We start from the raw sequence: 27,251 nt of genomic DNA on the forward strand, positions 1-27,251 counted from the left end.
ATCTGGTGACAAGACTCTACAATTAATATATGATAGTGCGTACATTAACGATAAGCTCCCAGTCTAAGACAGCCCTCTCACAATATGCAGGCGACATTTCGCAGAGAGAAGAGTTTGTCAACAGAGCTCTAGCTTGTGCGAGAAGTAGTCCCCTTTATTGCTCCAACCCAGCCTCCTACATACTATTTCAAATGCCAGCGGACGGCCATGCAGGTTGGCAAAATACTTTCAATACATTATACAAAGCTGAGCTGAAATCTAAATTAAACAATGCCACCAGATGCAACCAACAGAAGAATATCCACAAATAGCCCAACGCATTACTACATGCTATGCAAAGCAGCAAACGCTCCCCTCTCTATGCTATTTCATGCTTAAGAACCTCATCTCATGCCAATCATAACTCATCTCGTTTCTTCCTTACCCCTACTCTCCATGTCCTCGTCGAACTTAGGTTCAGCACCAAGACTAGTGTTTACCTCTCCGCCTTCTTCCTTCTTCGGATTCATCTCCTCATCAGGTACTTCCAGCCCTTCTTCCTCATCGTTACCAGCCGTATCTGAATCTCCACCTTTGATCTGCGCCAATACTCTCGCGGCCTCGGCTGCGAACTTGCACTTCATACGAATAGGCTTTCCATACTTGTAGAACAAGAATGGAAATGGAACACACATCAATGCCAAGAAGGCAGGTATCGATGATGCCCAATGGATACCAAGATTTTGGTACATATCTGTTTCTTGTCAGTGTCTCACATTGAAAAGGAGGTAAGCGAGGCGTGACTTACAAGTTGTGAACAAGGGGAATGCCGCACCGAATAGGGATCTGAGGACGCTATTTGCTGCTAGGACTGATGCAGCGTATATCACGTAAGAGTCGATTAGGTAGTTCCTATATCTGAGTCAGCATATCTCACTCTGAAAGTCTACTTCAACTTACATGATACTCAAGAACACCAAAACCATACCGAAACCGAACGGAGCGGTTGCAATGATGCTCACACTCCAATGGATACTAGGATAATTCGTCCACGCAAACCAAAAGAGACCCAATGGTAGGAATATCGAGCCTACCATTGCGGGAGGTAATCGAGCTTCTGGAGGCGCGTTGCCTTTGTGCTTGTGTTCTACTTTTTCGTAACGCTTGTTGTCCCAGATTGAATAAGCGACTGCGATGATCTCGCCAACCATCACTCCAATAAATGACAACCCGCCAATACCAGGAGACCAGCCTCGACCTTGCTGGTAGACGATCGGGAAAGCTGCAAACATCATATAAAGGGTCCCGTAAATGATGGCCATATAGATACTGAGCAGCAGGACGATGGGTTCGCGGAAGAGGAGGATCCATGGTCTTGACAGCGCTATCTTGAACTCTTGCTTGACGGTCTTGGTTCCTTGGTCGATTTCCATCTTTGATTTGTATACTTTCCCAGTCATTTTCGAGAGCTTGGCGGCGCGACGACGAAGGATAACGGGAGAGTAGGTCTCGGGAATAGTGAAGGCTCCAATGATCCAGAGGGCTCCGGTAAATATTGCCATCAGACCCTCTACCCATCTCCAGCCTTCAGTTTCGCCCAAAAAGCCTCCAATAATAGGACCTTGGCGCCAGTGTATTAGTTTCTGCAAGTTATTCATGCTTAGGTTTAGAGCGCTTACCAAGTACAGGTCCCCTAGGTAATGGGGAGGGAGCGTTAGCGTTTTTATTCTTTGTTGTTTCAGGAAAAGGATAAGACAATGTCTCGGGAAAGATATTGGAAAATGGGGTTTCCCCAACACCTACAAGAACGGTGCAGCCGCAAAGACACTCATAGCCATGCCACGCTGCGAGGCAGGAAACATATCCGCAATGACACCTCCCGCATTAGTCAAAGGAGATGAGCCGAAAGCACCAGCAAAAAACCGCAGGATGATAAGTGTTTGGATGTTCTGTGCTCCGGCTGCTCCTGCGTTAAAAGCCGTAAGTGCGGCATAAGTCCCAATGAATAGGACTTGGCGTCCGAAAAGCTCAGACATGGGCGCCCATAATAGAGGACCGATTGCAAATCCAAGGACAAACAGAGATATCCCAAGAACTGCAACTTCGTCGCCAATGTGGAATTGTGCGAGGATCTCTTCAATGCCTCCCGAGTAAGCCGCTGATACGAATGCGACTGCAAGTGTAGCCTTTTTGGGGGGAAAAGTTAGCCCTTGAAGTTACTATGAGGATGACTTCAAAAGGAAGGACATTGTCGATTTCAAGGCAAAATCAATGGTATGCTGCTGCATTTTTCATGTTGAAGAATGACTTACAAAAGCGACTAGAATTGTGATAGTCCATTTCTTCCATTGGGGGAAGAGCATGGGATTCCTTCTATCATTCTCAATATACTCCACCACATATGGATCCTCTTCTGTCCCCGAGCCTTTATATGGCCAATTCAGAACCTCGGGAGTGACATGAGTCTGATCGTATACCAACTCCCAATGGGAAGCCTTCTTCTGTTGCTGAGGTTTTCTTCGAGTGTCGACGTCGTGTCCGCCCTCGGCACCTATAGTTGATGACGACGAGGAAGTTGGGTCTGCCATAGCTTCGTCGATTTTGGAGAAACGCAAGTTTGTGGCGGGGTATATTAAAGGGTTGAACGGAGAAGGAAGAAGCGCTTTCAACAGCTTCGATGACTGTGATAACAAAAGAAGAACATTGTACGAGAAGGGAGAATAGGAGGCGGTGCCAGAATTAAAGAAAGAAATTCTAAAGCCCACTTGGGTCGGTAGCTCAACCCGAACTATTGTAACCTCCGCCTGTATGATAACATCCGGAGGCGTGGGTGCAGCGTTATCCACACTTATGAACGCTTGTGAAGAGCATAATTCTTGCACAAGCCGACCCAAGCCCTAGATATGGAAGGTCTAGATCAGAGGCTGGGTGACGATCACTGGCTAGCATACTTTTTTTGATGGGGCATCGGCTTGGATAAGAGGAACGAGCCTCAAGCTTCGGTGCCGTCATCCCGGGCCCCATGCGCGAATTTGCTAAGGAAAATAATACCCTTATTTCAAAGTACGGTAAGTGGCTTGAGTTCCACTCCTGAAACGGCCAATGGCGACGGAGCACTCGCTAATGCGGGGTCGAATGAAGAAAGCATGCCGTTAAAGCCGAGGAACTTCATTGGATCGACCCAAAAACTGCTGCACAACTTGCGGAGATAACTTACCTGCCGTACATTTGCATACGAGAATACGCCTTAAACCCGCATTCGAAGAAATACATCTTGCGAATGGACAACTTTGACTGATTGCGGTACGATTCCAACTCCACTTGACAAGATCAAGTTTGCACAGGCCATACGATTTTCGACACTGGAGCTTCAGGAGTTGGCAGACCAGTAACACTTTTAAGCGAGGAACTCTTCATTGTCTGTACATTTCGACAAGTCTATTACTTCTTTCTTCGTTTTTTATCTGGTTTGATACCCAGTTGTGGTCGCTTCTTCATGGTATTACCTTTCTCCGTAGAACTGGTATCGTGCTTTTGTCCTTTGGATCTTGGGTCAGCTTTTATCGCTTTCGTTTTCGGAACCTCCTCTTTAACATCGTCTTCAAAACCTGCCCACTCCTCTTCCTCCTCTCCATCATCCTGATACTGTGCCAGCGTCTTGAAATTATCCTTAGACCCTGCGATGCTGTCATCTTGGGGCTGCACCCTGACTGGAATGCCCATCAGATCTCGAACAAGGTGACCACGCTCGTCTCGTAGGAATTCTGCATCTAAGCTCACGGCTTCTGGCTGATCTCTCACAAATCCAGCCAGGAAGAAGCCCATCGTACCATGCTCATCATCCTTGTTTGCTCTTATGCAAGCATCGGCGAGCTCATCATTGCTGTTGCAAGCTTCGATTAATCCTCGTACCGGCCACTCTCTCATCCCTCTGATCTGTTCGCTACGCTTTTGAATGCGCCAGCCCCTCTCCTTTGCCGTCGGGTGAGCTAAAGCCTTCTGTACGACACTCTCGTTTTCTTCGGCATGGATAGAACATGTTGAGTAGGTGATTTTCCGCGCTGCCGGGAATTTGAATGCGTGGAAAAGCAGTTCAAGCTGGAATTTCGACAAGGCCTCCAGCCTAACTCTCAAGTCTTCCTCTGAATTGACAGCTGTCACCTCTCCGTCATCGTCGACCATAACCTCAAGAGAACTTGCGTTATCTTCCCTTTTACGTTTCCGAGATTCGTCCTTGGGTTCAGCAGCTTTCCCACCCTTTTTAGGTGGTTTTGACCCAGTCTTAGCAGCCTCTTTGAGATTAGGTAGGTGCAACTCTGGCATCTCGTCACGCCCAACGATTCCACTCCCAGAACAGCTGGGATCTAATAAGAGTGCTCCGACATTCTTATAGGCAGGCGAGTCGGGATCAGTCTTCAAGAAATCTTGTCCAGGGTGAAGCTTCGTCCAGGGTTGTGAGCCAGCTACATTGACCATCTTCTCGAGGGTTTCTGCTCGGCCTTTGTTCTTCTCAAAGGCGTGAATGCTTTGCGAGCATTCATCAGGCTCAGAATTGTGCGCTAACAGGATGGCCGCGATATGTGTAGTTTTGTTCCCTGGGGCAGAGCACGTGTCTACGATGTCACCATCCTCTGGAAGAGGATCGAGGAGGTAAGCTGGAAAGCAGGATGCCTTGTCTTGGAATATGATATCTCCAGATCTGTAAGCATCGCTTTTTGACATATCAATGCTTGGCGTGATGGCCAAAAGATTTGGAATGTTGTTGTCAATGAACAGGCGTTTCGATCCTCGTTGGCGGACTGCATCGACTGTTGTTGCGTATTCATAACCAGCGAACGTCGTGTCAAGCTGATCTTCTAAAGTGGTCTTCAACGTGTTGATACGCACCCATCGTGGATGAGGACTGTCTGAAGTGTCTGACGCATTTTCTAGTCCCGATTCGATATGCGCTTTCAGAGCTTCGACAGTACTCAACTTTCGACGAATCCTCGCTTTCGTAAACTCAGCCTGTAATCTAGCTTTATGGCGTTCAATGGAAGTTCGAAGACCATGAGTTGCAGGAAGCGCTATGCCTCGTTTTGCGAGAAGTAGGTCATGGACCAGAAGAATTGATAAAATGGGTGTCACCTATTAACTTTAAGTACAACTTCAAGCAGTGGATAATTAAACCTACCTTGCGCTCAAGACGCAGTAAATCTGCATATTCGACCACTTCTTTCAAGACAGTGCTCCATTTGCAGGTCTCAATGGCTAGCGCATAGATCTGTGCAGGCTGAGATTTCAGGTCCTTTTTGCTGAAAATCCGGGATTTCAAGCTGCCACCTGCATTAGTTGGAGCGGTCAACAGGTCAGCGGCCTCATAATAGAGAGACATAGCACAGAAAGACCGAGAACTTTTGCGAGGTCGCTACGAGGGAAGTCGAGCAAGACCTTGCGTTTTGTTGGTCGAAACTTTCTTGAAGACATTTGGTTCGCTTAATTTTAGCTCAGCGGCAGGGGTGTAGGGCAGGCTCCTCAAAAGCTACGGGTACTTCAATCTTCACATCCATACCTCCAGCGTCTGTTATCCTTCCTTGTTGTTTTCTTCGCTGTTGCTTTCGGATTTCGGATGTCTATCACTCAGAGCTGATTCTTGAATCGTTGTCAGCTAGGCAGGACCAATATCGGTTAGAGCTTAGTTCTCCTGGACAGAACTAGTATCTTCTATTTCTTGGAAAATTGCACATCTTTCAACTCAAGATGCTTCTGTCGCGATATTTGCTTGTGCTATTATGTTTGTGCTCATACGTTGTGGAGTCAGTGGACTCAGCATTTTCGCTCGCGCACCCTGCATAGCTCCGTACAGAGAGCATCTCCGTCAAAGACTTGCTTGTCCGCTCTACGTCAGCAATGATATTTCTTAATAGCATCCACGAAGTATTGAAATGCTAACTTGCTACTCGATCGTTTCTACAAGGTACACGTTCTTGAGCTCATCTCTTCTGCTTCTGTTTGAATTACCAACCATCCGAGACTATTCAAAAGGAACAAAGCGAAACTATAGCAGCTTTTCCCTCGTGCTGCTCTTGCTTCAGTCGTCATATTCAGTTGCTCGCTGATAATCCCATGCTCAGTATCTCTTCCCGCACAAATCCTACAGCAGCTGTAGTTCCCTTAACGGCACTCAGTCCTGGAGGAACGGCAACTGTCTTGATCCCAGGACACATCTCATTCGCAATTCCTTGTATCAAACTCTGCTGGTCAAGTGTCCACTGACTTGAGCATATCTATGGCACTGAAAGTCAGTTTAGCTTCCAGCATGGAGAGGGCATGTCGACCAATATATGTGGAACGACCACCAATGACTCCAGCAAAGCCCCGAGACCATATATAGCTTTTGGTTGATACTATTAGGCTTCTGATCCTAGCGTCTTGGAAAGCACTCACCATTCGTATTTGCTAAATGGACAAGTTTGTACCGCGGATGCAGCTCCTGAACAAGTGTGAGTTGAGTCATCGAGCATACGATGTACTACTTGCATTGACGAGAATGGCAACGAGGTCTTTCGCCATTTCTGGGTTCAAGCTCACAGAAAGTATGTAAATCGTCTGATCAAACATCGTTGGCCGTTGAAAATGCACGTTGTTATTGGAAGTATAAAGATTAGACTCGTGGAAGCTTTGGCGACGATGGGAATCTTTCGAGGTTATGCATGGTGCCCCAGGAAGGTGACCGCATTTCACCTACCAGGTTTTATCGCCGACACAGGGCGAGACTTCATAACTGTTAGCACTGATTGTTTCGGAGCAATGTGAGCAAAGTGGAGCAACGCGGATCGGGCATATGCATGCAGACAACCCAGCATCGGCGTTAAGCATGTCCCTGTAGAGTTCTATACTGCATTTCGCAGCATTGGACCAATGAAAATCATCTGATGATATACTCGTCGGCCTCTCATGGAGCTTTCTTTCCGAGCCTAAAGCTGAAGCCAGTGGGGATGGAGTATGTAATTATGCAGTGATATATCTCTGAAGCAATTCTTCTTAAAGCTGTGGAAGGTGTCGTAAAAATGACCATTGCAATGTTGTTGTCCAGCGCAGTACAATTCACTCTTTTAAGTCAGTCCTCTTCCTGAATTATGCATGAAAAGGTTGTATTCTGAAGCTTGTATGTCAGATTACTGGTGAGTAAAGGACGGACTGTGCTTTGGTATAAAAATGACGCTTTTCCTCTTCTATAAGCAATCGAATTAAGATCTTACCATGGAAGGGCTATAAGACTGGGAGTTGACTAGACTATCAATGTTGTGCACTTAGGGTTCTGTGTTGCATCTTTAATGAGGAGAATTGATCTGCTGTATATATTAAGGCTTAGTACCAGATTAGTTCCGAATCTTGATATAGTAGCTGTTCTTATTTCAAGTATTCTACTGTTGCCGTTTCGCAAGTTCTTGCAGCTGAAAACTTGGTCCATTCAAGCAGGCCAGTCTAACCTTGGCATAAACAGAAATTGGATCTGACATGGGAAGAGTGAGCGTCCAGGCATAGGTCTCTCGAAGTATACTCAATGATTAAGCATAAACTTGGATGGAAGCTTGTCAATTCGAATACATTTATCAACCCATCAGCTGTCTAATATCTTCAGGTGGCCACCTAACTTGTGCAAAACTCAGACATCTTTTGATACTCTGCAAGAACTTTCTCGTGACCTCGTCCCCCATGACATGCCCCTTATCACTCTCGTGAAGCTTCTCTCGAGCGCTACGCTCGTGGATACCAACCATAGTAACACCGATAGGCCAGGCAGCTTTACCAATACTTAGACGCAGGTAACCATCGTTGGCATCCACGTAACGCTTTTCTTGTGCTGCTTTGACGATTTCCACCACTGGCTCTAGGACGCCCTCATCAAGGTCACCTTTTTCGAATTTTCGGAACAACTAATGATATTAGCATTTAACATATATGGGAAAGAATTTAGACTTACTGGTGTCATGTTCTCCTTGCTCTGGACCATAGCATTGTATGCTGCCTTGCTTGCAAACGTATCTCTCTTCTCTTGCTGCAATGCAGATTCCCATTCTGTCAACACCATTGTGAAGTACGAAGCTAGCTGCCTGAACAGGAACTTCTTTCCTTCTTCGTCCTTAGGAACCGTATCGACCTTCATATCCTTCTCCTCCACCAATTCCAGGGATGTCGGTATTGGGCCAGTAGTCATAACTATACCCAGTTTCCTATATCTCCGTAGTCTTTGTTTATGACTTTCCCCAAACAGCGTAACAGGTTGTCCCATCTCCCTCAGCTTCTCCACCAGCTCCTCGTCCTTAATATCATCGACCTCGACCTCCTCACTGGTTTCTTTCACTAGATCCGGCAGACCCAATCGTTTCCTCCTTGCTGCCTCCTCCTTAGCTTCTTGCTCTTCTCTCCGTCTCCTAGATTCCTCAGCAAGTTTTTGCCTCTTCTCTTCTCGTACTCGATTTGCCTCTGCTTCATCGTCTTCACGTTTCCGCTTCTGCGCGAGCTTTGCTTCCTTCTCGGCTTCGATTGCTCGTTGTTCGGCTTGATACTTTTCGCGCCTCTCTGCCTCAATTTCTGAGCGCTTCATGTACTTTTTGGAAGGTTCTGCGGAGGTAGATTTGCCCTTGGAAATCTCCTTGGACATCAGCGCCGCGAAGTCCATGATCGCTGGGGAGAAAATAATCGTCTGGAATTTATGTGGAATTCACGAAATTATTCTCATCATCTGTACATGTATCGTGTCTTTTGCGAGCGTCCCTATTGCTTTAGAGTAGAAAGTGTTGAAATTGAGAACTGCAGCCTCGTCCGGTCCTGCTTCGTTTGGAGCACAGATTGGGTGCAACTGACTCGCAAGGCCGATAAACTTCGAAATCTGCAACTATGCGCGCCGAGTCCTTCACTTACTCACAACTTTCTAAACTCCCACAATGTGTTTTTAACGTCAAGACAATTGATAGATAATTACCAGTCACCATGGCTGTACCGCCAGCTAAGATTGATCGTCAAACAACGACTCCATTCTATTTGAAGCTGTTCTACAGAAACAATGCAGTCCACAGGTACGTTCAGCCTTGCGCTACATTGATATAGGTACTAACAACAAGTAGACCTGAAGAATTTATCACCTCGGCCGAACTCCCAGCTCACCTGCAAATATACACCTGGCCATCATGCACTCTCCGCGAACTCTCACACCTCTTGACCTCCGCATTGCCTACTCTGTTACCCGACCCAGCGATTGGCACGCGTCTTTCATTTCGGCTCATATATCCTGACACGCGAAGCTCTGGTCCAGGTATTGGTGTCGGACCTGGGAGATATCTCATAAAGGAATTAGGGAGTGTGATTATTGGAGATGGAGGTCCTGGTATTCTTCCTGATGAGGAGGAAGCTGCTATTGTCAGAGGAGGTCATATGGAAGGACCACTAGGAGGCGATCCAGAAAAGACTCTTCAAGATGCAAGATTCATGATTGGGGATTACGTCTCTGTTACTATCACACCAGCAATGGACAATGGTAATGTTGCACCACCACCCTCGGGACCATCGCGGGGCGGTTTTGGAGGCGGGAGGGGCATGAATGACTTTGGAGGAAGGGGAGGCCCAGCTATGAGAGAAAATGGTTTTGGAGGTGGGTACAGAGGGAGAGGCGGACGAGGGGGAAATAACTTTGGGCAAGGGTTTGTTCCTTCTGGTGAGTGGAGGAGGGGGGAAAGAGTGCCAGATGGTCCTGGTGGTGGTAGAGGACGAGGCTTTGGCGGAGGATTTGGAGGTGGGAGGGGCAGATATTGAGAGACGACTATAATGATACCATGGGCGGCTGGCTTGTAACTGTACCGAGCTTGCTTGCTCAATGATCGAAGCTTTTGCCTGGCGTTACTGTACTACAGCAGAAAAGTATTGCATCTTCCTAACAACTCCTTCCACGTTGGTGTATTGAGGGGAACATTTCCATTGAAATCACCCTCTCCTGATTCCACAAATGATCGAGAACCGCTGTCACAGGGATTTATATGTTCTTGACCAGAAGTGATTGTTCGTCCGTTCCATTCTCTTGGTATATGTACAACTCAAGCCCCACTCCTAACCATTCCAACCTCTAGAACTCGACGATAGTGTCTCCTCTGCGCTTGCCTCGCATATCCCACTTGCCCTGCACATCTGTCAGTGATGTTCAGTGATCCTTGATTGTATATCTCACATCAGTTGTGTATGCCAAGTACCCAATCAACGCTGGGAACGCAACGACATATGCGAATGTGATTCTTGCAGTTCTACCGGTCCATCTGAAGTACTTGTGTCGATTAATCCACATTTCTAACTCCATTAGTTGACATTCGACGTCGGAGGTTGCAGTCTCTCGGAGACATTGAGGATCGAAGCTTACGATTGTATCGCTGTAACGCTGGGTCCAACGCAATCGGGTGATTCCCGTGGCCCGCCATGATGAGTTGTATTGGCGTTGACGGTTCTTGTGTGAAGGTGATGGTCTCTTCAATAGAGCTATCCTCTAATGTACAGTTGAGGTTATTCGCTCTGATGAGTCAGCAAATCCTCACCCTGCCTCAGGTCTCAGGCCACTTTCACACTCGCAGTAAAGCGCCAATGAGCAGAGCCTCGGCAAAATTTCTATCCGCTTGATAAGTTCGCGATTGGCCAATTCGTTCCTTCTTAGGTAGGTCTCAAGTGGAGTTGCGGCATGAAAAGCCTTATGTCTGTGTTGGTATTTAAAGTTATTATCTCCTTTCTCAGTCTCCTCTTTCCTTTGTATACAATTCTATATTTTCACAATCAACTCTCCATCTCACATCTGTCTTCTTGAAAGTGAAACAACATCACATCATGGCTGCATCCGAAGCGAACCAAGCCAAGGTCAAGCTTTACTGGTGAGCACATGCTGGGCTCGGACCGAAATTCCTCTCATTGACCAGCATAGGCTCAACAAATCTCGTTCTCAGCGTATTCTATGGCTCCTTGAAGAGCTCAAAGTCCCATATGAGCTTGAGATTTTCCACCGACAGACAGACAAGTTTGCGCCTCCAGAATTAAAGAAAATCCATCCTCTTGGGAAATCCCCTGTTATTTCTGTCGAAGTCCCTGGACAGCAGCCTGTCGTGATTGCCGAAAGTGCGAACATTGTTGAATATCTGCTTGATCATTTCTCAAATGGAAGTACAATGCTACCTAAAAGATATAAGGAGGGGCAAGAAGGTAAGATCGGAGGAGAGACTGAGGAATGGCTGAGGTTCAGATATTTCATGTAAGTGTGACAATCAATTTTGACTTTCCTGGAGTATTTAAGTAAAGCGAATACTACTTTGGAGGCCGATTTTATGCCATATTCGGATTTAAGTAATACTGATCTCTTCTCTAGGCACTATGCTGAAGGGTCTTTGATGAGCTTTATGCTTATAGCGCTCATCGCTTTGAGTAAGTTTCTTTTCCCAACCTTAAGATAAATCCGTTACTGACTCCAACCAGACATCAAGGAATCCTCGGTTCCTTTCTTCATCAGACCCATCACAAATGCAATCTCAGGCAAGATCAGCTCTGGCTTCCTTGAGCCAAACTTCAAGACACATTTCGAATTTCTTGAATCACAGCTTACCACCTCGCCAAACAACGGCAAGTACTTATGTGGCCCGTAAGTTCCCCACTCCTCCGAACAATTTCGTTGATACTGACCATTTTTAGCAACCTCACTGGAGCTGATATCTTGCTTTCATTCCCGTTGATCGCTGGAAGAGGCAGAGCTGGTTTAACGCAAGCCAAGTATCCAAAGCTGTATGAGTATATTGACAGACTTCGTGAGGAACCGGGCTACAAAAAGGCAGCCGACAAGATTATCGCGATCGAGGGTAGTTTTGATGAGACTTTCTAATCTTGTCTTGTGTTTTGTAGGCCGGTTGAGCCATTGTTAATACCCAACTCAATCTTTTAGTATATAGTCATATCCATAATGCAAACATGTCCACTCCAGGAATATCAACGGCGAAAGATGTTGAGTTTTTGGTAGCAGGAGAAATTGATTGTGACGAGAGCTGAGAAGTCTGAAGTGCGGGAATATTCAAGAGTTGGTAATTTGTGTAAAGACATCAGAATTGTCTCCTCGCCGGACGGACTTTTGATATTTGATTTTCGCTTAATCTGGGAGGAAATCAGTCAAGCGAGCTCGCGTGGATCTCGTCAACACGAAAAAAAAGAATTCAAAAAATGGTTAAAAAAATAAGAAGAAAAAATTGATAAAAAAATTAATTTTAACCTGGGCTTAAGAATGAATTGATTATGAATATTCATTTAGGTTCTCTCATATGAATAACTTAAACTCTTTTTCTGTCAAAGCCAAGTCCATCTAGGTTCTCTCACATGGATGCTATGCGGTTTTGTTGTTATGGCAAAGAAATGCTTATTTAAATCTATACAGACGTTTCTGGCTAGGAATAGACCTCGCTTAATCGCGTGTTCAGCCTTATGCTAGGATCAATCTTGCAATCTGAGCCTTCCTCCCTTCCATGGTCCTACACTCTGTCTGTGTTAGCGCGTTTCCGTCTACATCATAACAGCAGTCTTCAGACAAAATCAGCAGTAAGATATCAAAATGCCCCAGCTAGGCTAGAACTCAGGAAGGGGCTCCCAAGTTCTGGATAGTATGGACCCACGTTCCCCTGCGAATGTCTAGAGCACTCCAAGTATTGAGGTTAACTAAAACATCTTGGCAGGCAGTTTCTTAAGAAAGGTCAGGCTTTTGACTTTATTCTCTTCCAAGAGTTTTCAAAATGCTCTAAAATACATATCTACAGAACACAATCCAACCACCCATCTCAAACGCCATCCATAATGCCCCAAACTCCCCTAGAGAAACACACCCATCATCTATCGATGCTCCGCACCCATACTCCCCATCTCCCAACTCCCCCCCTTTCCCCCATAAGCCCTCTCCGGCCGCGCCAACCCACTCTCCACATCCCTCTCAACCGCCCTCTCCACCTCCGCCCTCTTCTTCTCCTCCGCCTCCCTCTTCAGCCTCTCTTCCTCCTCGAAACTGCCATAGTTCCCCGCACCGCCTCTGCCGCCCCTATACGTGGGTTTCGAGCTGCCTAGGGCGCGCGAAGAGGCATCTTGGCCGCTTAGTGTCGATTCTTGTGTTAGGCCTTGGGAATGGAGTTCTTTTGGTTGGACCCAGTTTCCTGCGCCGCCGCGGCCGGCTGGTGAGGAGTTAGTTGGTGTTTGGGAAATGATATGGAGGAGACAAGAAATTGGTCTATCTTCCATATTATCCTGGAATTGAAAGTAAGGAGAGTTTTGACGTACTGTGAAGGTATTCGGGCGGAGGCTTGGTGGCTGAGATGCTGCGGGTGAGGTCGTTGATGCTAGTTGAGGATGGGTCGATCTGAGATTGTGATTCAAGGTCCTAGAGGGGAAACGTCAGTTTTGTGTGAATGAAACGGACAATATGGTGTGTGAAATATGATTGAATATAATGAAAGCTTGAAGACTGAAGACATTGTAGAGCAAGTTCGCATATGAAAAGGGGGATATACTTCAGCTTTCTTCAACTCCTCGATATCATTCTTGGTATGGAAATTCCCAGCACCACCGCGTCCACTTCTGAAGAGATCAGACATCCTGCTCTCTCTGTGTCTGAATCACAAACTCGAGCCTCGGCAAAGAATATGGTGTCGCAGTTTAGGGTGGTTCGGAACCCAAAAAAATCTCACAAAAAAAGTTTATCGCGAGAACTGTCTCTAGCGATAGCGCGAGTTTCTTGTTATCTTTTGCTTTTTGTGAATTTAAAGTCTCATTGGCACATGCAAACGTTTTCTCTTGAGGGATATATTTTCTTTGTTCAGGTACGAAGGAAGGAATTTTTCTTCTCTGCCTTGCTAGGTCAAGGATGGATGGACGCCAGCAGGCGACGGGACTTTGCATTATGATCAACGAAACGATGTCTTGGTATTGAGGGGAACGCCGATCTCGCAAATAGTTTTGGCGGGGTAAGGTTAAAGTTTTCTTCTTCAGTTCAAGTTCTTTTCTACTACTTTTGTTTAATGTCTTTGAACCGCGCGTGGCAGGTAACGGTGAAGAAGGACGCTTAAATTCATGCATGTGTGTCTCAGATGGGAGATGGACAATTGCATGATGTGGTGAGACGGGAAGGGAAAGGAGGTTTCACCCGACGTCATCAGTCAAGTGACTGAATAAGTCTGTTAGACGCGTCAGAAGGGTTGCACGGAAAAGAATGATGGCGAAATATGGAGCCAGGTAATCATTGTTGAGGCGAATTCGCTGTATACGCAATATTTGTCCACTCTGACATCGTATCTGAAGACATAAATCTGTTCTTCGGATCCCGGATCCAGACTTGGAAATCACGTGAATATACTTCATGGGACCTGCAGGTCGTTGTCGGCGTGTTTAGTCTTCACAGCCACTGGTTTTGGTCTGTCCCTGACATCCAATTTTTGTCCCAGATTTTCGAACAGAGTTCCGGGTCTCCCGGCCCAGATCGATCAGATTAGCCTTTCCATGGTATCGTGAGCCAAACGTCACTGTGGGTTTCTTTTGTGCTTCTGATCAAGCTATGTGCACGCCTTCTTGGCTTGGGCAGAGCGCTGGATGGGCGAGAGTTCTGACTGTGTGGCACAGCCACCAATCTGTCATCTTCTCGTCTTAGAGCAGGACTTCGGCGTCAGTTTCGGAATCCATGGCTTCTTGGAATGGGGGGTCCCGACTCTACGTTGACCGAATCCTTTGTTCGGCTCGTACCTGGGCATTTACTGAATCGATTTTAAAGCAGCAATTATGGGCGGACGCGCACTGCATGTCCAGCTGCAGGCCTTAACCCCACTTCAGATAGATGTCTGGAAAGGTTACAGGAAAACTTTATTGAGGAACCAAATGGGAGAATGTGATTGGAAAGAAATGTCCCGAGAGTCAAATAGATTGTCATACCTGCTCGAAAGTGTTTGGAGGCCAGGTTTCCCGCAGCACGGCTTGAGAACAGGCTTTTTGATTGTCCTCGTCTCCAGATGGACAATTTTTCGAGGACCGCGGAGTGCAGTGCAGGTGCCTTGAAAGGCATGAAAGCCATCAGAGGCGTCCTGCACAGTGGAGCAAAAGCAGTCGCTGTCTTAAGACTAGGAGATTCATATTTTGTCTCAGATATCGAGCGCATCAATTTCCAAATTCAGTCTGCAGCCTCGGACATCGATATACCATTCGGGATTTTCAGCAGTGGAAAAGTGTCCGATTTGGCTCTGTCCTTGGCCAAGGTGAAAAAGCCTAGACATCTCCCACCCTCGATCCGTTGCAGCAGACGCAACTCCTTCCAGCAAAGTGAAATTTCATGCCGCCCGAAACGCCTGCCTTGCCAGGCTTGAGATTGGGAGTTGGATCGCACACTCCAATGAGATGCAAGTCTGATCCCCCGCTTCAGTGATGCAGGCGCTCAAGACAGTATGGATCAACGCAATTATTTTTGATGGGCCTCATGGGCTCTCTGAGATCCGAGTGTACTGTGTTCAGTGTCAAGGACGGACGTCCTTGGACGAATGAAAGGGCTATGAGCTTATGTCTAGCAGCGGCATCGTCTGGAAGATCAAATGCACAGGAGCTCTAGACCTCGCGATCTTCACTGGTGTCTCCCAGGATTTTCAGAGGAGACAATTTTTTGTCCGCTGGGCTGCTCGTTCCTGGTACCTGCGGATGTCAGCGATGGTTTCAGACCGCGCTGTGTGCAATTATCAATCACCACTCGCAGTCGGGGACCCAGAGCCACAGCATTAGTCGACGTGGCCGTGTGAAGATATCAAAAGCGTTGTCTTCTTCTTATCATTGCCATTACACGCTGCCCCAGAGCTCCACTCTCAATTGCGACATCGTGGGTGGGCGGTAAATGGCGCTTCTTCGTGGGTGTGTCCGAGCATGGATGTCGGAATGCCTGTCAGGCCTGCTGTAGAACATGTTGCTGCTGTACTTGTTGGCGTTGCCCTGTTCGCACACCCTTTTCCTCCTGCGTCAACCCCAATCGAATGGAATTCACCCAACTTGCCTAAAGACTGGCGCGAGGCCTAGGGATGTGTAAAGGTATGTGTCAGGAGACACAGATTATTGGCTTGATCGCCTGCCCACAGTGCTCTGCCTGAGAATCACGAGGGTCGATGGAAGCAGTTTAGCAGATTTTGCGATGTGTGAGGCGGAGGGGAGGCGTGCTGCCAAAAATATTGAAGAATAATCCCTCCATCGAGGCTAGTCCGCTGAGGAATGGACGTCGAGCTTCCACCAGTGTTCCTTCCTTTGTGCAGGATATTTATTCTAAGAAAAAAAAAAGTGATCCGAACCCAGCAGGAGCACACTTACGCATCAGCTTTTTTTTTTTTCCCTTTCCTTCGCATCCTTTGTTCCCACAGATATCCAGCAGGAGAAACCAAAACTGAAGAGAACCAAAACTGAAGAGAGAGAAATATATGCCTAAGCCCTGCCTGCCTGTCCCGTGGGTGCGCCAAATCCCCCGAACACGTCTGGACCTCCAAGTTGGTGTGCTCCAAAGCTGCTAAACGACACCTGCGCCCACTAAACTTCCTGGGTCTCACTCCAGTCTACTCTACTACACAACTCCCTCCAATAACTCGCAATTTTTTCTTGTAACGACACTCCTTACGAATACCCTCATACGAACAATCACATCTGCTTTGCCAATCGTTCCTCGGATAGATCAAGGGCTTCATTGCTTCTCTGATCTCTCTCCTGGTCTGGTCTGCGCTCACTCCTAGGCTTCTTTCTCAGCAGGAACCCCGCTGCTGTCGCGTCTCACTTTTCAGTTGTGTCCGGCCATTCCAACCCCGAGAAACAGATTCACAATTGTCGCTTCTAGTTCAGATATCCAACCAAATCAACACATCTCGAGCCATTCTTGCACATTTCGCACTTTCGCACGTTCGCACTGTCGATATCAACAACTCTCCAGGATCCCCCACCCAAGCAGCTGTGTCTCGTTTATGCAGGTAGCTTGAAGCTTCGACGATCGTCCTCCGAAACCTCTCACCACATTGAGTCTAAATTAATTCTCGGCCCTCATACGCAGCTTCTCAGAGCTTCGAGGATTGAGGGCCGTCTTCACGAATAACTGCTTCTAGCCATGGCATCGTCAAAAGTAACAACATCCTGTCCAACATACCAGGATAATGTATTTATAGATCACTGCTGATCATGTACTCAACAGGAAATTCAGCATTCTTCCAGACCTCTCGGTCAACATCGTCTGTCCATGTCTACGAATTCTGGCTCACTTCCGAAATCGCATGCACGAAACCATTCTCATTCCGTATCTTCAGGATCCCTTATCCCCAGCCACCGGGTGACACGTCGGAAGAGTGTGTCGTCCAACGCTGCTAGCAATGTCGCTGCAATGGTTGCTGCCGTGAGAGAGGCGGGAGAAACCACAGGTGGAATGCCAATCACTGCTCGCCGAAACACAATGTCGAAGAACGCCTCTGCTAGGGCTGCAGCCCTTGGGAGTCTTCCTTCACCACCTGCCAGCCTGCCGAGCCATCGAATTCGAATGTCCGCGGGTGGAAAGCCAGACCGTGGCGAGAGTGCCATTGACGACGACCAAAACGATGATATGGATGAGGATGAAGAAGATTTCAAACAATCGCGCATGAGAAGAGCCAGCGAGGGTCAGCACCTCTTGAAGGACGGAAAGAAGAGCAGCGGAAGCGATCTCAAGTGTGACAAATGTGGAAAGGGATACAAGCACAGCAGCTGCTTGTCAAAGCATTTGTTCGTGCCCACCTTCCTTTCCAAAGTGTGCCAACCAAGCTTCGCGATGCGAACGCTGTCTTTAATGAGCCGAGAGCTCTCGAGACCGGTAGTGGTGCACTCCTAGGAGAATAATTGTTAACACTTGACTGCAGATGGGAGCATACTCCGGAGTGGTCTTTCACATCCAAATTGCTTATCTCTAAGCATCAACAGGTGCAATTGTTGGAGGCGGCGTCTGTCCTTTTGACCATGAATCAAGATGGCACAACCCCTCCGGATTCTGCCAAGGATTTCCAGAGCGACCAAGATTCTGCATCTCCTGCTGCATCGGGTTCGTCTGAGCCGCACGATGGAACCAGCTCTGCAGATACCACACCTCCTCCGCAGGCGGATATGTTCAACACTTACGGGAGCGGATCCTACGTTGGCAGGCACAAGAGGTACAGCAGCGGCACCAACTATTCTCGCTCTTACCAATCTGCTCCATCCTCCAATATGCTTCACAGCGGGAGCGTCCCCAGTGGTTCTGGCTTCGGTCACTATCGCCAACCAAGCCATGAACGTCGTCCACCGTCTTCGGGAATCAGTCGGAACCAGGAAGATGAGGGCTTGGCAGCTGCCGTCGAGCTTCTCTCTTGCAGCTTTGGAAGTACCAGGACAAACCCTGTCACTCTTCCAGCAGATGCTCCTCCTGTGCCACACATTCCCGCGCAATACCTCAACCAGGGCAATTTCTCAGGTACGACCTTGACACCAAATCAACACCCTCGCCAGACCGAGAGTTACACACGCCACCAGATTCACCATGATGGTGATATCAAAATGGAAGAGAGCGAGGAAAGCGTTGCCGATGACGAAGAATATGACCAACGATCCAGAGCGCGTAGTGACGAAGATGACGACGGCGTTTTTGGACGCATGGAGGAGTAATTCGTTCATCAGGAGAACTGCTCTATGGAAGACGGGTATTGCCGATAATTTCTTTTGTAGTCTGTGATATATAAGTGGCGAGCATGTCTCCGCAGCAGATTTTCAGCACCGAAAAGTGGACTGGCAGTATTGTCCCTCAAGGTTAAAGTGATGTCCAGCGTCGAGAAAACGCCACAGCATTTGAAGCAACTATCCTTTGGAGGACTTGGACGTGTCATATAGCAAAACGTCTATCATGTATGAATGCGTTAATGAACAAATGAAGTCTTGTGAGATGTATGAATCGAATTGGTCCAAGCTACTGAGAAGGACTGTGTATATTAGATGTACACGCTATTGGCGAAAGTAAGAGACAGTAAGAGACATGTTGCGCATCATATCACACCTTAGGTAGAAAAATTACTGCGAAATTTGAAAATTCGAGTTATTTTTTTTCAAGGTCCGAGAGCTGAAGAGGGAGAAAAGTTGGGAGCTTTTCCTCTAGATTTGTTGTCCGGTTGACGGTTACGTCACTACTCAATTCGTGGTCAAGCAACATCGTGAGTTTAGCAACAAACACGACCGCCAACAGGATAATGCCCTGAGGCTACCCTCTCCCTCTGCCTCTTTCTTCGTTAACTTCGGATCTCGAGATGTCATCCGCCACTGATAAAGTTATGGAAAAGGCTATCGCTGTGGTAAAAGGCGACGCGGTGGTTCGATCGTCCAAGATTCCCTCACTCCTTCGATTTCCCCTCGTCGTGGTGATTTCGACAGTACTGAGCGCGTTTCTGTATTCGTTCACTGCGGACTATACTGCAGCAGATCTTGCAGGTGTCTCGAGGAGGCTTGACAGCTGGTGGGAAGTGGGTACTCTTGTCGCATTCAGGACGCAAGTACTCTTCAAGATCAGTTCTTGCGCAGATTGCTAACACATTGTCATAGTTTCGAACTTGGTCTTGGATGGTTTGGAAACTATGATGGATATGATCTTGCGTCGTTGACCTTGCTATCCCATGGCCCTCCAGTAAGTAGACTCCACTTGACAGAAGACTTTTGACTGACAGGAATAGCTCTACCTGCTCGCAACCTTCTACGAAGTCAAACCAGTTGCAGTTATACTGTCCCTCGTTATCGATTCTCTTACGGCCTATATCCCATTCCGACTTCTACGCCCGCTTTCCCTGGCGCATTCGGCGTCGACTTCACCAAACTCTGTGAAGGTACCGAACAATGATATTATCACTTCGACCTCCATTCAAGCCTATACATCAATCCTTGCCGCCTCGATATACTCTGTGGTCTTGTATACTGCATACAGCTCTTACTTGCCTGTCTACTTGGTCACATACTTCTTCGATATCAAGACCATAGCTGCGGCGCATACTGCAACACCGATCACGCTGTTCCCAGTCAATCTTCTCCTCGGACTGGCTGCTAAGTCTTTCATATTCACTCCCGCTACGGCGTCAGCACCATCTGTAGCAGATGCCAAGCTGGCTGCTTTCAACCCGGCAACTGCAACTTTTCCAGAGACATTGCGGTACAATCTGTGGGGTTATCAAACGAGAACCAAGGTCACGATCAAGAGAACTGCCACTCTGATGCTTATTGTGGGGATGAACACGTTCGTGCAAACATTTGTCACTATTGAAGGAGTTGAGGCGGTCGGAGCTATTGCCTATTCTGGAATCTGGGTCATCGGTGCAGCAATTACGGGTGCTGCGTTTGGTCTGGTAGGAGCCGTATGAGCGTGTTGAGCGTGTTGGTGAGTTTGCAGATGATTGTATGATTTCAAGAGGAACACTTATGTATGAAGGAGGCATGGGTCTTTGTTTGTTTGTGTATTTGGAGTTACTTGCATGGAGGCTAGCGTGTGGCTGCAACTGGTCTTGCCATGCGAGCACCAAGGCGTTGTTGGTGGGGAGAGTGCAACGTTATCATGACTTCCATGATGGACCTTACATTCCAGGAGAGAGAATGGAAAGAGAGCAGATGGTGGAAAGCAAAGAGAATCGTGGAAATGCGTTCTTGTGCTCAATGTCAAAAGTGATATCAGCCCGATTATTCACCCACGTTGCTTTGTGATACGTGATCGACAAGAGATGTTTGGGACACTCTATTAGCGGCTAAGTAAACACAGAACTGGAAGGAGCTGATCACGAGGCCCAACTCATCTTAAAACGCCTATTTTGTTTGGGGAAACCCCAAACTTCAACACCACTTTCCCCATACCACCTACGACATGAAACATGGCCCTCATGATGGCTTCTGACGCGTCAAGAAGGTATTTATTTGCTTCCATATATCTGATCGCGATTCACGTGCACAGAGACCCATCCTGTGCGCTAGGGCGCGCAGGCAGGGATCGATAGCGCCTCATTGCCGACATTCACGCGTACCGCACAGCACTGCAAAATTGCTGACTTCAAATCTGTAGATGGCTCGACGATAGTGGCATCTGGAGTTGTCGCATCAAGCTCCCGCAGTCGCAGCCCGAACCTTCCAGACAAGCAGACTCTGGCGCAGAGCTTTCGCAGCAGATGGCTCCCACCGCAGCCATGGACGTGACCATGCAGAGCACCAGCCCCAGCTCACGGCGCAACAAGGGCAAGATCGTTGAAGCTCTCCATTCCATGGGCAACTTGAACAGTAACCTAGAGTCGCTCGATCTCCCTACCGATCCAGATGCGCAGACCACCGTGACAGACTTTCTCGACTTCACCGAGTATCTACCTGCAGATATGATGCGTTCACTCACCCTTGTTGGTAACCTCGATCAAACCTATACCGACAACTCCGCCAGTGTCCATGAACTCACGAAGAAGTATGGAGATCTACCCACCTTGCCGACAGATGGAAAGCCAGACCCTGTAGCTCTCCGTGCAGACATCTCGGAGCATCTCAGTCAAGCTGTTATCGCCCGAACTCTCTCTCATGCAGAGGCAAGTCGCATGGCCGAGAACGTCGACCGTCATTACAATCGAGCAAAGAACATATTGGCGAAACTGCAGGCGATGGCAGACAACTATCCAGCATCTCGAGAGACTAGCCCAGTCCCACAAAAACAGAAGTCACCAGTAGTAAACCGACCACCAAAAATTATGCTACGAGTTGGCACATCCTCAGAACCTGTCTTAAAAGTACGCAAGCACCGCGCCCCAAGAATCACAGTACCGGGAGAGGTTCTCGCACCATACGAGCTAGATTACGAATCATATGGTTCCGAGACCGATATTTCATCCTCAGAGGAAGAAGAGGAGCCTCTCACACCCAGAGCTACACCTGGCGGAACAGTACCAAAGATCAAGCTGAAAGTGTCGAAAAAAGACAAGGCTCCAAAGCCGCCTCGCGGACCGAGACCTCCGGGCGTTATGGGAACAAATGTGCACAGCCAAGTCGCTGGTATTTCTACAAGCAATGCTCTTGCCAAACTGAAGCCTCCTCCGCCAGACGCTGTCAAAGGAGACGACCATCTTCCTTGGCTTCAGCTGAATGCTTGGGAGCTTGCTCACCTTCGAAAGAGGATGAAGAAGAACGCCATCTGGAGCCCAAGCGATACCATGATAGCACGCGAGCTGAAGCAACTTGGCCGAGGCATTGAAGCGTACAGAGCAGCTAAAGCCGAAGCCGAAGCTACGGGACAGCCTTTCGATAAACCAGAGCCGCCTCAACTCAGAGGTGAAACAGTTCATGCTGAAGGCGCGATCAGTGTTGAAGCATTGAAGTTGAATGAGCCCCAGCTGAGCAATCGGGGAATGAAACTTAATGAGGCAAAGAAGTTGAAGAAGGAGAACCAAGCTAAGGAACTAGCCAAACAAGCCGCGGAGGAGGCTGAGGAATCCGCGCGTAAGATGGCACTAGCCGCTAAGGCTATGGCTGGTATCTTTGAGCATAAGAAACCACCTGCGAAGACTCCTAGCAAGAGTGCGGCGAAGAAACGCAAGCGAGATTCACCTCCTCCAGAAGCTGAAGGAGAGAAGACCGCCGATGGAGAGTCCACGAAATCGACCAGACCTCCGTTAAAGAGAAACAAGACTGAGACGCCTGTTCCTGTCCCTCAACCAATATCTACGAAGCAAACGTCTCCAATCTTGCCACCCGAATCCGCACCTTCCATAGCTTCCGAGGCAGCTCCTCTTGTTACTCCTACAGAGCCATCTAGTGAGCCGCTACCCATTCCTGCACCACTTGTTTCGCCAAAGAAATCGTCGACACCGATTCTACCGCCTGTTAAAGAACCGAGAAAATCTGTCAAGAAGGAAGTCAAGAAAGCAGAGCCTCCTACGCCTAGTGCTGCTACTAGTCGACCTCGAAGGACTTCAGCGGCAGCAACTCCGGCTCCCGCTCCCGCTCCGGTCATCGTTCCTGAGCCTTTGCCTGCAAAGCGACCTACATCTTCTCGAAGCAAAGCAGCTAGCGTAGAACCGAATCCTACCACTGCGACCTCCGATCGACCCCGTCGAGCAAGCACTGCCCGTAACACTCCTGCTCCTGAACCTCGCCAACCGAGTAAGCGTACAAAGCGTCCTGCTCCCGGTGTTGTTACTGCTGGGTCAGAGGGCTCTACGACCGTCAGTGTTGGTAAGCGTGTCTCAGCCACACGTAAGAAAGCTGGTGCGAAGAAGGAGAAGAAAGACGGTCGCGAGGGTAGTGCTGCTCAGGAAGCCTACGATGAGATTGATGATGATGGTAATATCATCGACCCTGACGAGCCGAGATACTGTATCTGCAATAGAGTCAGTTTCGGAACCATGATTGGTTGTGAAAATAGCGAGGTTAGTACTGACCCAATTGTCTGATCGATATGATTTCCCTGCAAAAGCGGCATACTCGGAATAGTGAACTTTTTGCTGACATGATAAGCAGTGCGAGAAGGAATGGTTCCATCTCGAGTGCGTCGGCTTGACGGAGGTGCCAGCCAGAACTACAAAGTGGTACTGCCCTCAATGCCGTGTAACTCTACGTATCGGTGAGAAAGGGGAGGTTAATGCGAGGGGTAAGAAGAAGTGACTATACATGGGTATTGCCCTACTGGTAGGGAGTTCAGGGCTGTACCTGAACCGAAAGTAAGCGTGTTCTTTTGGTAGCAATGGGCTCGGTCAGAAAAATGAAGTATCGCAAGGAACAACAGACCAGGTAGTCAAGGGAGACAACTTGTATTGCTATGTATTATGTGGAAAACATCGATATTAAGAGCATAGTGTGATTTGTATGAGCTTGAGAACTAGCATGTTTATAAGTGCCGTAGGCTGAGACTGTATACTACTATATCTGTGCTTTTCGAGTCTTTCGTTGTGGTGTGAGAGATGGTAGAGTTGTGAGGCTATTGGCCAAGTAAATGATTCGAGTGATTTGAAGATCTTTGTTAGGCGGAATTGTTATACCAAGTCACAAGAGTGAGCAGGGGGAGATTAGAACGAGAAGATAGATAAGTCAGAATGAATAGACATCACTTTGCAGGAGTACAAGTACGGTGCTCAAGAGAATACTTGTGTATTTCATAACTTCATACAAGGGTAAAACAATCTACCCATTTTGAATGTCCCAATTCATCAAAGCAAACCAACCAGCCAGCCAGCCACCACCAACCATAGGTATTGAAACGCCAACGAGTCCGAAAAACCACACAAACATTTACATGAACCCAAAGCAAGCAACCATCCCAACCCAGACAGACATCTAATCATCATCAGCTCTCAAGACTGGATACAGACTCTCTTCCTCCTTCTTCTCTTCCCGCTTCTCTTCCCCAGTTCCCGACATCGAGACGTCTTCCTCCTCCTCAATATACTCTTTCCTCTCGAGTCGGTCTCCGATGTACTTTCGAAGTGCTTCCACAACCCGGATATTCTCAATCCACAGCTCCTCAGCGCGATCGCGGGCACTTTCTCCGCTGTCAGATTGGCTGGTGCCGGTGGGTGAAGTGACGCCCGACAATGCGGGGTCGATGTTGTTGGTGACTTCACGGGATAGCGTGGGTGTGGTGGCTACCTTGGGCGAGGGGGTGGGTGAGTCGTCTGACGTGTCCATCATCTCGCTGGAGCGGGGTGCTTGTCGTTGGAGCATGCCGCCAGAGTAGCGGCGGCGGGGATCACTGTCGAAGTTGGTTCCTAGGGTGCTGGTTGGTGCTGTTTGGGCGTGTGGAGAGTAGCCTAGGGAGACGGCTGGGAGAGTGGGATAGGCTGCGGATCCGCCAGTGGTGGAGGAGTGGCGAGATGTGGGAGACATTCCGTGAGAGGAGACTGGAGAGTGTCCGGAAGTGTAGGAGACTGAGGAAGAAGGTGGGGTGAGAGCGGGTGTTCCTGAGGAAGTTGATTGTGATGAATGTGTTGCCATCATAGGAGCAGTCACATGTGCGGACGAGACGTGAGAGTTCATGTGTCCGAGGCCATGAAGAGCAGTTTGTGGAGGAGAGTGAGATTGGCGGAAGTTGACAGCGGAGTGAGTGTAGTGAGCTCCTGGCTGTTGGATACCAGCGGCTGCTGCGGCGTTGGAGTTCTCATAGACAGTTGATTGCATTTGCTCAAGGAATTGATCAATGTTCATGAGATCTGCCTTGGTGCGGACAGCAGGAAGTGGGAGTGCGTATTGGTGTTGAGGCATGTGAGCACTGTGGTGTCCGCCATGGCCATCAACGGAAATCAAAGCTGGTCCAGCTGGGATGTACTCGGAGATGCCACCACCGTGAATTGGAAGTCCTTGCAGAGCCATCAAACGTTGGCCAACTTGAGCGTAAGAGCTGGGGTCAATTTGACGACGCTTGGCATCACCAAAGAACTCATTCAAGGCGTCATAGCCACGCTTGCGTCCGTCGTACGCGGCGTGTTGGCCAAGATCATTGCCATGGCTGACTGGGTAGTAAACTGGAGCATAAGAAGAAGGTTGTTGAGGAGCATAATATCCATTGTGGGTAGAGTGATGAGCGCCATAGCTGGGAGCAGATCCGGGGTGCATCTGGGCGCTATGATCATAATAACCGCCGGTAGCTGCAAGGTGTTGCAGGTTAGCAATCACTATTTCCTTTGTCAGACGTGGGTATGTAGGGGAACAACCATTGATGTTGCGTTACATACCTTTGCCACCCTGCCTGTATCCAGATCCTTGGCCAGCGTGTCCATGCTGTTCTGGGGATCGGAGGAGAACGGAGTCGTCCGCGTGAGTTTTCACGTGCTTCTTGAGATCCTGGGGACGCTTGAAGGCCTTGCCACAGAAATCACATTTGTGAGGCTTCAAGGGGACGTGAACGCGGATGTGAGAAGTGATGTGATCTCGCTTCACAGTGGTCGTCCTGCAGGAGTTCCATCCGCACGTGAGGTTCAGGTTGTTGGTGCTCTTTCGTCCAACGTGTTTCTCACAGATATGTTCCTGGAGAGACGGTTAACTTTTGTTTTTTTCTATTGCGACAAACGGGGTTTTGACAAACGGGGTTTTGTTGCAAGGAAAGTAGAAACTTACAAAAAGGGCCTCTGCGGAAGTGCATCTCTCTGAGCACTTGTCCCATTGACAAGACAAGTTGTCGTCAGCCGAGATAGCTGGACGAGGTGTCTCAGTGGTGGTGCTGGCTGGAACAGCCTCAGGCTCCTGTGCCGGTGCAGACATAGTGAAGTGAAGTGCGGTGCGGAGTGAGGGGTTTGTGAGGAGTGGCGTAGCTTGGCCAATGAGCGCACGACGGCTAATATTAGGGGGAGCGCTAGAGGTCGTTTGCCTGTGGTGAGTGTAGAACGTAGAACTGAATCGAGTATCTTCTTCAATATCTCGGAAATGCGCAACAATAATGACGCGCTTGACAGGACCAGAAAATCGAGTGTTGAAGTAGGATGAATCTCGTTTGGGACCGAGAGGATTGTGGGTTACTTTTGTAGACAAGAATTCCCGCCCACCGAAGACTTTCCACCGCTGAAGCGTCTTGGCATCAATCTTAGCGGGCTTGGCACATCTTGGCAAAGAGTGATAAAATTCTGTTGTGGCTAGATGAGCGTGTGGCGATGGAGAAAAGTGGTGGTGTCAGACGGATACTAGGGTTTCGATTGGGGAAGCTACAGCCGGAAACTTACTTGGCCACACACCGGGGTGGGGTTAGCGTCTAGTCTCAGGAAAAGTCTTGGCACTCTCTTGGCATTTGCTGCGCCTGGAGGGCTAAGAGATTCCGGTCCGGCCAAGCACGGGATTTCTTGGCTGTTGCTCTTGCCAATTCCACGACTGTACCAGCTCCGCAGAGGGTTGTCGGGCTCATAAGAGTCGACAGAAATCCTGAGAAAGATGAGAGATCTATTGAGACTTCATCTTAGAGATCATGAGCCCGGTTCCAGTCTACGAGGGACGAAGGTCAGCATCGTTCGCGCCCTCGGTCGCTGCCTGCTGAGTACCGGAAAGTCACACTCGAAGGTTATTCAGCGTTTGCGGTACGAAATACTGTTCGGATTCGGATCAAACAGGACATCTATCTGGTTTGAGAGTATATTATAATATGGTGCAATCAGCCAAGAGACCTCGCACAACCCAACCCAGTCCCTCGTGTGACCTTACACTGCCTCGCAAGACAATGCGACAAGACACCATTGCATCTCCCGAGTTTTGTACTCGAAGAGCCAAGA

At 48.3% G+C, this 27,251-nt stretch overlaps 12 protein-coding genes across 12 annotated transcripts; 5 read left to right on the forward strand and 7 right to left on the reverse strand.

Annotated features, from left to right (window-relative positions):
* Positions 1-35: 35 nt before the first annotated feature.
* On the reverse strand, positions 36-2,919 carry LY89DRAFT_778591 (MFS general substrate transporter). The gene is made up of 6 exons (XM_018222223.1): positions 2,292-2,919; positions 1,783-2,165; positions 1,659-1,672; positions 940-1,600; positions 788-891; positions 36-733 (listed from the first exon to the last, which is right to left on the reverse strand). Exons 1-6 carry the CDS (start codon positions 2,565-2,567, stop codon positions 405-407), a joined length of 1,767 nt encoding a protein of 588 aa, XP_018075304.1. The 5' UTR covers positions 2,568-2,919; the 3' UTR covers positions 36-404.
* Positions 2,920-3,409: 490 nt separating this feature from the next.
* LY89DRAFT_638667 (S-adenosyl-L-methionine-dependent methyltransferase) lies at positions 3,410-5,393 on the reverse strand. Its single transcript, XM_018211590.1, has 2 exons — positions 5,153-5,393; positions 3,410-5,106 (listed from the first exon to the last, which is right to left on the reverse strand). Exons 1-2 carry the CDS (start codon positions 5,351-5,353, stop codon positions 3,421-3,423), a joined length of 1,887 nt encoding a protein of 628 aa, XP_018075305.1. The 5' UTR covers positions 5,354-5,393; the 3' UTR covers positions 3,410-3,420.
* A 366-nt stretch (positions 5,394-5,759) lies between these two features.
* On the reverse strand, positions 5,760-6,687 carry LY89DRAFT_681583 (uncharacterized protein). The gene is made up of 4 exons (XM_018214327.1): positions 6,499-6,687; positions 6,406-6,451; positions 6,297-6,352; positions 5,760-6,245 (listed from the first exon to the last, which is right to left on the reverse strand). Exons 1-4 carry the CDS (start codon positions 6,529-6,531, stop codon positions 6,063-6,065), a joined length of 318 nt encoding a protein of 105 aa, XP_018075306.1. The 5' UTR covers positions 6,532-6,687; the 3' UTR covers positions 5,760-6,062.
* An 823-nt stretch (positions 6,688-7,510) lies between these two features.
* Positions 7,511-8,807, reverse strand: LY89DRAFT_609232 (uncharacterized protein). Its single transcript, XM_018210514.1, has 2 exons — positions 7,946-8,807; positions 7,511-7,898 (listed from the first exon to the last, which is right to left on the reverse strand). The coding sequence occupies exons 1-2, from the start codon at positions 8,642-8,644 to the stop codon at positions 7,575-7,577; spliced, it is 1,023 nt and encodes a 340-aa protein (XP_018075307.1). The 5' UTR covers positions 8,645-8,807; the 3' UTR covers positions 7,511-7,574.
* Positions 8,798-9,894, forward strand: LY89DRAFT_704921 (uncharacterized protein). Its single transcript, XM_018217414.1, has 2 exons — positions 8,798-9,041; positions 9,090-9,894. The coding sequence occupies exons 1-2, from the start codon at positions 8,956-8,958 to the stop codon at positions 9,772-9,774; spliced, it is 771 nt and encodes a 256-aa protein (XP_018075308.1). The 5' UTR covers positions 8,798-8,955; the 3' UTR covers positions 9,775-9,894.
* Positions 9,895-10,021: 127 nt separating this feature from the next.
* Positions 10,022-10,702, reverse strand: LY89DRAFT_681585 (uncharacterized protein). Its single transcript, XM_018214328.1, has 3 exons — positions 10,370-10,702; positions 10,184-10,299; positions 10,022-10,135 (listed from the first exon to the last, which is right to left on the reverse strand). Exons 1-3 carry the CDS (start codon positions 10,425-10,427, stop codon positions 10,082-10,084), a joined length of 228 nt encoding a protein of 75 aa, XP_018075309.1. The 5' UTR covers positions 10,428-10,702; the 3' UTR covers positions 10,022-10,081.
* LY89DRAFT_715257 (thioredoxin-like protein) lies at positions 10,680-12,043 on the forward strand. The gene is made up of 5 exons (XM_018218190.1): positions 10,680-10,868; positions 10,919-11,242; positions 11,357-11,412; positions 11,464-11,626; positions 11,677-12,043. The coding sequence occupies exons 1-5, from the start codon at positions 10,825-10,827 to the stop codon at positions 11,861-11,863; spliced, it is 774 nt and encodes a 257-aa protein (XP_018075310.1). The 5' UTR covers positions 10,680-10,824; the 3' UTR covers positions 11,864-12,043.
* A 699-nt stretch (positions 12,044-12,742) lies between these two features.
* Positions 12,743-14,102, reverse strand: LY89DRAFT_420656 (uncharacterized protein). Its single transcript, XM_018207403.1, has 3 exons — positions 13,524-14,102; positions 13,294-13,393; positions 12,743-13,187 (listed from the first exon to the last, which is right to left on the reverse strand). The coding sequence occupies exons 1-3, from the start codon at positions 13,605-13,607 to the stop codon at positions 12,856-12,858; spliced, it is 516 nt and encodes a 171-aa protein (XP_018075311.1). The 5' UTR covers positions 13,608-14,102; the 3' UTR covers positions 12,743-12,855.
* Positions 14,103-17,119: 3,017 nt separating this feature from the next.
* LY89DRAFT_694627 (uncharacterized protein) lies at positions 17,120-18,675 on the forward strand (the record flags this gene model as incomplete). The annotated part of the gene is made up of 3 exons (XM_018216716.1): positions 17,120-17,134; positions 17,204-17,763; positions 17,898-18,675. The coding sequence occupies 3 exons, from the start codon at positions 17,120-17,122 to the stop codon at positions 18,673-18,675; spliced, it is 1,353 nt and encodes a 450-aa protein (XP_018075312.1).
* Positions 18,676-19,171: 496 nt separating this feature from the next.
* On the forward strand, positions 19,172-20,717 carry LY89DRAFT_638684 (uncharacterized protein). Its single transcript, XM_018211591.1, has 3 exons — positions 19,172-19,546; positions 19,600-19,681; positions 19,728-20,717. The coding sequence occupies exons 1-3, from the start codon at positions 19,308-19,310 to the stop codon at positions 20,403-20,405; spliced, it is 999 nt and encodes a 332-aa protein (XP_018075313.1). The 5' UTR covers positions 19,172-19,307; the 3' UTR covers positions 20,406-20,717.
* Positions 20,718-20,906: 189 nt separating this feature from the next.
* On the forward strand, positions 20,907-24,029 carry LY89DRAFT_715261 (uncharacterized protein; the record flags this gene model as incomplete). The annotated part of the gene is made up of 3 exons (XM_018218191.1): positions 20,907-20,941; positions 21,095-23,432; positions 23,524-24,029. 3 exons carry the CDS (start codon positions 20,907-20,909, stop codon positions 23,665-23,667), a joined length of 2,517 nt encoding a protein of 838 aa, XP_018075314.1. The 3' UTR covers positions 23,668-24,029.
* LY89DRAFT_420751 (uncharacterized protein) lies at positions 24,003-25,823 on the reverse strand. Its single transcript, XM_018207404.1, has one exon. It carries the CDS (start codon positions 25,609-25,611, stop codon positions 24,337-24,339), a length of 1,275 nt encoding a protein of 424 aa, XP_018075315.1. The 5' UTR covers positions 25,612-25,823; the 3' UTR covers positions 24,003-24,336.
* Between the last annotated feature and the right edge of the window lie 1,428 nt (positions 25,824-27,251).

The sequence above is a fragment of the Mollisia scopiformis genome (genome assembly GCF_001500285.1).
Source record: "Mollisia scopiformis unplaced genomic scaffold LY89scaffold_5, whole genome shotgun sequence".
NCBI lineage: Eukaryota > Fungi > Ascomycota > Leotiomycetes > Helotiales > Mollisiaceae > Mollisia > Mollisia scopiformis.

Coding starts and splice junctions, on each gene's coding strand:
- LY89DRAFT_778591 (XM_018222223.1), bottom strand. CDS start 2,567: ATGGCAGACCCAACTTCCTCGTCGTCATCAACTATAGGTGCCGAGGGC. Junction 2,166..2,291: donor TCACAATTCTAGTCGCTTTT/GTAAGTCATTCT, acceptor CCCCCCAAAAAG/GCTACACTTGCAGTCGCATT. Junction 734..787: donor ATTCCCCTTGTTCACAACTT/GTAAGTCACGCC, acceptor GACAAGAAACAG/ATATGTACCAAAATCTTGGT.
- LY89DRAFT_638667 (XM_018211590.1), bottom strand. CDS start 5,353: ATGTCTCTCTATTATGAGGCCGCTGACCTGTTGACCGCTCCAACTAAT. Junction 5,107..5,152: donor TACTGCGTCTTGAGCGCAAG/GTAGGTTTAATT, acceptor TAAAGTTAATAG/GTGACACCCATTTTATCAAT.
- LY89DRAFT_681583 (XM_018214327.1), bottom strand. CDS start 6,531: ATGGCGAAAGACCTCGTTGCCATTCTCGTCAAT. Junction 6,452..6,498: donor TCGTTGCCATTCTCGTCAAT/GCAAGTAGTACA, acceptor ACACTTGTTCAG/GAGCTGCATCCGCGGTACAA. Junction 6,246..6,296: donor TGGTCGTTCCACATATATTG/GTCGACATGCCC, acceptor TCAGTGCCATAG/ATATGCTCAAGTCAGTGGAC.
- LY89DRAFT_609232 (XM_018210514.1), bottom strand. CDS start 8,644: ATGGACTTCGCGGCGCTGATGTCCAAGGAGATTTCCAAGGGCAAATCT. Junction 7,899..7,945: donor GCAAGGAGAACATGACACCA/GTAAGTCTAAAT, acceptor TAATATCATTAG/TTGTTCCGAAAATTCGAAAA.
- LY89DRAFT_704921 (XM_018217414.1), top strand. CDS start 8,956: ATGGCTGTACCGCCAGCTAAGATTGATCGTCAAACAACGACTCCATTC. Junction 9,042..9,089: donor AGAAACAATGCAGTCCACAG/GTACGTTCAGCC, acceptor AACAACAAGTAG/ACCTGAAGAATTTATCACCT.
- LY89DRAFT_681585 (XM_018214328.1), bottom strand. CDS start 10,427: ATGGCGGGCCACGGGAATCACCCGATTGCGTTGGACCCAGCGTTACAG. Junction 10,300..10,369: donor AGCGTTACAGCGATACAATC/GTAAGCTTCGAT, acceptor TAATGGAGTTAG/AAATGTGGATTAATCGACAC. Junction 10,136..10,183: donor ACTTGGCATACACAACTGAT/GTGAGATATACA, acceptor ACAGATGTGCAG/GGCAAGTGGGATATGCGAGG.
- LY89DRAFT_715257 (XM_018218190.1), top strand. CDS start 10,825: ATGGCTGCATCCGAAGCGAACCAAGCCAAGGTCAAGCTTTACTG. Junction 10,869..10,918: donor GCCAAGGTCAAGCTTTACTG/GTGAGCACATGC, acceptor TGACCAGCATAG/GCTCAACAAATCTCGTTCTC. Junction 11,413..11,463: donor TATAGCGCTCATCGCTTTGA/GTAAGTTTCTTT, acceptor GACTCCAACCAG/ACATCAAGGAATCCTCGGTT.
- LY89DRAFT_420656 (XM_018207403.1), bottom strand. CDS start 13,607: ATGTCTGATCTCTTCAGAAGTGGACGCGGTGGTGCTGGGAATTTCCAT. Junction 13,394..13,523: donor AGGAGTTGAAGAAAGCTGAA/GTATATCCCCCT, acceptor TTTCCCCTCTAG/GACCTTGAATCACAATCTCA. Junction 13,188..13,293: donor TCCGCCCGAATACCTTCACA/GTACGTCAAAAC, acceptor ACTCCTCACCAG/CCGGCCGCGGCGGCGCAGGA.
- LY89DRAFT_638684 (XM_018211591.1), top strand. CDS start 19,308: ATGTCATCCGCCACTGATAAAGTTATGGAAAAGGCTATCGCTGTGGTA. Junction 19,547..19,599: donor ACTCTTGTCGCATTCAGGAC/GCAAGTACTCTT, acceptor ACATTGTCATAG/TTTCGAACTTGGTCTTGGAT. Junction 19,682..19,727: donor TGCTATCCCATGGCCCTCCA/GTAAGTAGACTC, acceptor TGACAGGAATAG/CTCTACCTGCTCGCAACCTT.
- LY89DRAFT_420751 (XM_018207404.1), bottom strand. CDS start 25,611: ATGCACCCCGGATCTGCTCCCAGCTATGGCGCTCATCACTCTACCCAC.